Source organism: Erythranthe guttata, chromosome 5 (assembly GCF_056151865.1).
Source record: "Erythranthe guttata isolate IM_541 chromosome 5, IM_541, whole genome shotgun sequence".
Lineage (NCBI taxonomy): Eukaryota > Viridiplantae > Streptophyta > Magnoliopsida > Lamiales > Phrymaceae > Erythranthe > Erythranthe guttata.
This window is the reverse complement of record NC_142537.1, coordinates 17,792,634-17,797,115: the sequence shown is the minus strand read 5'-3', so window position 1 is coordinate 17,797,115 and position 4,482 is coordinate 17,792,634. Positions and strand designations below refer to the sequence as shown.

The following is a 4,482-nucleotide window of genomic DNA, read 5'->3' as shown; positions in this document are numbered from 1 at the left end:
CTAGTGACCCACTCTGCTCTTCCAGCTCATCCTACTTCAACTATCTAAGGTGATCTATCTTTAGCATCATCAGGAATACATTCCGATAAGTATGTTTAACAAATAGTTGGCCATTTATCGGCCATTTATCGATTTTGTTGGTCGTGTCTAAAGTCGAATATTTAAAGCCCTATTAAGTAAGATTAATTAAAGTTAATTACTTACACTATTTTATTTTCCATGTCTATATAAAGTGTTCAATACTCAAAATCCATAAATCAATATTTCAATATTATTATCATCCAATGGCTGCCAAAAACGACGATGATTATAATTAATTATTGCAACGAAAACAACCGAAGTAAAATGGAAAACTTAGCTTTGGTAGAACCACGTGACGACGAGTTTGTTGCGCACAAGCAACGTTGCACGGTCACCAAAATTGTGTCTGAATTTCAAGAGCATCTTATTGAAAGATCTAATCATTTCTTAGGTATAAATGGAGAAGAGAATATTGATATTTACTAATTTAAGTTTATATATTTACTTTCTTTCTTTTTTTTTTTTTTTTTTTTGCATTTTAATTTGTAGGTTATCCCGGCAACCTAAATTGCAAGCATTTGGTGGATTTATCACCTTTGCTAAGTTTCCTACTCAATAACGTCGGTGATCCGTTTAAAGAAAGCAACTTCGGTTTGCATTCAAAAAAATTCGAGGTGGCAGTTTTAGATTGGTTCGCAGAGTTATGGGAGATTGAAAACGATGAATATTGGGGCTACGTCACTAATGGTGGAACTGAAGGCAATCTCCATGGAATGTTGTTGGGGTAATTTTTCTTTTTTTTCAATTATATTATTTATTTTATGGGGTTTCTAATTGCTAAGTAAATGTTTAATCGTATGCGATTTTTTGCGAATAAATTAACATATGATCGTTTTTTTTTGCAGGAGAGATTTATTACCGGATGGGATATTGTACACATCGAAAGAATCACACTACTCGATATTCAAAGGAGCAAGAATTTACAGAATTGAATGTCAGATAATAGACACTTTAATTACTGGAGAGATAGACTGCACTGACCTAAAAGAAAAACTATTTCTCAACAAGGATAAACCTGCCATCATCAATCTTAATATAGGTGTCTATATATATATATATATATATATATATATATATATATATATATATATATATATATATATATATATATATATATATATATATATATTATTGCAGTAGTTTTGTTATTTTTCTTTTTGTGAGCAATATTTTTTTTTTTAATTTAGGGACAACTTTCAAGGGAGGTGTGGACAATCTTGATCTTGTCATAAAAACGTTACACGAATGTGGCTTCTCACACGACCGGTTTTACATACATTGCGATGCAGCGTTATACGGCCTCGTCTCTCCTTTTCTTGAAAACGTAGATAAATTCTAAATTTAATTTTTTCCCTCCAGATATATAAATCCAGTTTTATATTTACATACATAAATATAATTAAAAAGTTATGTTAGTTTTTTTTTAATATTGAAACTTTTTCTTATTTGATGATATATTTTTGTAGGGGTCACTGTTTAGTTTCAAGAAGCCAATCGGGAGCGTTAGTGTCTCGGCTCACAAATTATTGGGCTCGTCAATACCATGTGGCGTGTTCATTTCAAAGAAAATGCACATGACCGATTTCTCGACAAACATCGAATACATTGCCACTCAAGACACTACAATATCAGGAAGTCGAAATGGTCACACGCCAATCTTTATATGGTACGGTCTAAACATGAGAGGTCGCATTGGATTTCAGAAAGAAGTCAAAAGTTGTTTGACCAATGCTAAATACTTAAGAGACGGGCTTAAAGAAGCAGGAATTAGCGCTATGCTTAATGAGTCGAGCATAGTGGTGGTTTTCGAGCGTCCATTAGATCGCGAGTTTATTGATTTCTGGCAACTTTCGTTTCTAGACAACATGGCGCATGTTGTCTTAATGCCTCATGTGACGATTAAAATGTTGGATGATTTTTTAAGTGATCTTATTCAAAAAAGAGAGGTTTGGTATGGATCGGAAGAAGTTCGACCGATTTGTTTGGCCGAGGAAATCGGGGTTTCTAATTGTGCTTGCTCGATTCATGGGAATTAATGGGCTCTCTATATATCTCCAATAATGAAAATTAAAATAAAAGTGTGGCCACTTTAATTTGGTGTAGAATAAGTTATATATATGTCTTGAACTTGAATAAATTGGGTTTTATTGGTGTGTAATATTGAGTACGTGGCAGACACCAAAACCAACTGGAGAATGTTGTAATTTTGACGTGATTGTAATTTGTCATTTGCCTCGAACGAAAAAATAATTAATGATAAGGATATTTTGGTCATTCTCTCTCTCGGGTTGATGGGAAGAATGACATGTTTGAGCGACGTGTTCGTCTGTGAATCGTCGAATGGGAATTCAAATTCAAGAACATCAATTATAGATACATAAATAAGTTAACAGATCGAGCTTGTGAAGTATTAATTAACTGGTACCTACAATAATTAATTTCCTCTTCCATTAATAGGATATATTAATTCAATTAATTAACCATGGTTTAATTGTGTATTTCTTCATTGTTGCATTTATAAATAAGCTCATGATTTGTTGCACTTTGCATGCACACACCTTGTAGTAAATACTAAGTAAAGTGGCCATATATGGATTTTTGCAAAAAACCACCCCTGTGTAATCTTTTGAAATTGTTAAAAAAATTGTGTTTAAAAAAAATTAGCACAAAACTCCCGGTGAAAACAGTCAAAGCCAAAAAGGACCATACGAGTTTGATGTGGTATACACTCGCGGTTTGTGCAACTGGGCGTCTGATTTTGGAACTAGAAGACCCAAATACCCTTTAAATCAATATTTTAAATATTTGCAAATTTATTCGGGATTTTTCATAAGCTCAAAATGAAGTTTTCAGAATTTTCAATTCAATCCCTAATAATTTCAGAAAAGCCCTCTCTCCAAATTCCAAAGGACCAAATTGCAATTTTCATAATTTCTTAAAACCTCATCATCTTCTTTCCCCCTCTCCTTCTTAACCCGCCTGAAAGACAAAGGCACTTCGCGATGGAACTTTGTGCTCTGTCAAAAATAATATAAGAGGGTATGTGCTAATATTTTTAACACGAGGGTTTTTTTAGTCATTCGTGATTATGCATGGGGTTTTGTGCAAAATATAGCTAATAGTCGCAATTACTTTATAAGTTATTTTTCTCTCTTTTAAGTTAGTTCCTTTTAAAACTCCAAATTATAAACATCAAAATATATGTAATTTTCTAAAATAAAAATTTAATTTCAAATTGGCCAACTAATTGAGAGAGATGGGCGTCACATGCAAAACCTTCCAATATTTAACTCACTTAATTAAGTATGTCTAAAATTGTTGAATAAATAGAAAATTGCAATTTCATCTTTTTTTCGTACCAAATAATTCGGGATATTATTAGCAAGTGATGTTAAACTACACATGTTGAGGCAAGTGCAACAGAGGTCTAAATTATAACGGACTTAATTCCACTTTGCACCCTTGAAATGTTGCATTTTGGCATTTACACCTTAAAAAATAATTAATTGCACTTTGTACCCTTGGACACAATATACTATGCATAATGCACCCCGAATGATTTTTAAAGCTTACTTAATATGTTATGTGGCATTATTTAGAATGTTTTTTTTAAGGCGCATTATTTAGAATGTTAAATGTCAAATTAATCTATATATAATATAAAAAGAGAATCTATGCCCTCAATGATTGACATGTGGCAAATGATGATGTCATTTGTTAAAATTGCTTAGTTGGAGTTTAATTGATTAGGTGGATTCTTCAATTGATTAGGTGGCATTTTTATTTATGGATGTTTTTAAGTTTTTTCCTATTTTACATTTACACAATCATTTAATAATTACCACATGTATATATATTATTTCCAACGTTAATACTTTATAAATTCGAAATAAAAAAATCTTATTTATATTTTCAGTATTTCAAAATATATTTATTCAAATAAATTCATGAAACTCAATTGTTTTACGAATATTCAAATAATTTACATAAAAAAATATTTTTTTAAATACTAAAATATTAAAATAAAGGAATATGTTGTTGTTGTTGTTGTTTTTTTTTTTTTTTAATTTTTAATATTTTAGAATATTCGAATATCCATTCCATTAAAAATAATAATAAAAAAAATATTTTAGTTTTTAATTGAAGTATTTAATAAATATACACTATTTTTTTATATAATTTTTATTATACCATATTTCAAATTAAAAATAATTATATTATTTAATAAATATGCAATGCACGGTGGATTAATTCTAAATGCAGTAGTTGGTTGTATATTTGAAAAACACTATTTAATATATAATATGGCCCGAATTATAAAACGGATTATGCATTATATTTATTAATTATTATTTCAAATAAAATATCAAATCACCAATATAAAGGAATCTTTAATATCCA

The 4,482-nt window shown here is 30.0% G+C and overlaps 1 protein-coding gene across 1 annotated transcript; it reads left to right on the top strand.

The window, feature by feature from the left end:
- Positions 1-209: 209 nt before the first annotated feature.
- On the top strand, positions 210-2,355 carry LOC105967006 (alanine decarboxylase). The gene is made up of 5 exons (XM_088818285.1): positions 210-472; positions 571-805; positions 927-1,120; positions 1,269-1,405; positions 1,548-2,355. The coding sequence occupies exons 1-5, from the start codon at positions 304-306 to the stop codon at positions 2,115-2,117; spliced, it is 1,305 nt and encodes a 434-aa protein (XP_088674411.1). The 5' UTR covers positions 210-303; the 3' UTR covers positions 2,118-2,355.
- Positions 2,356-4,482: the final 2,127 nt, after the last annotated feature.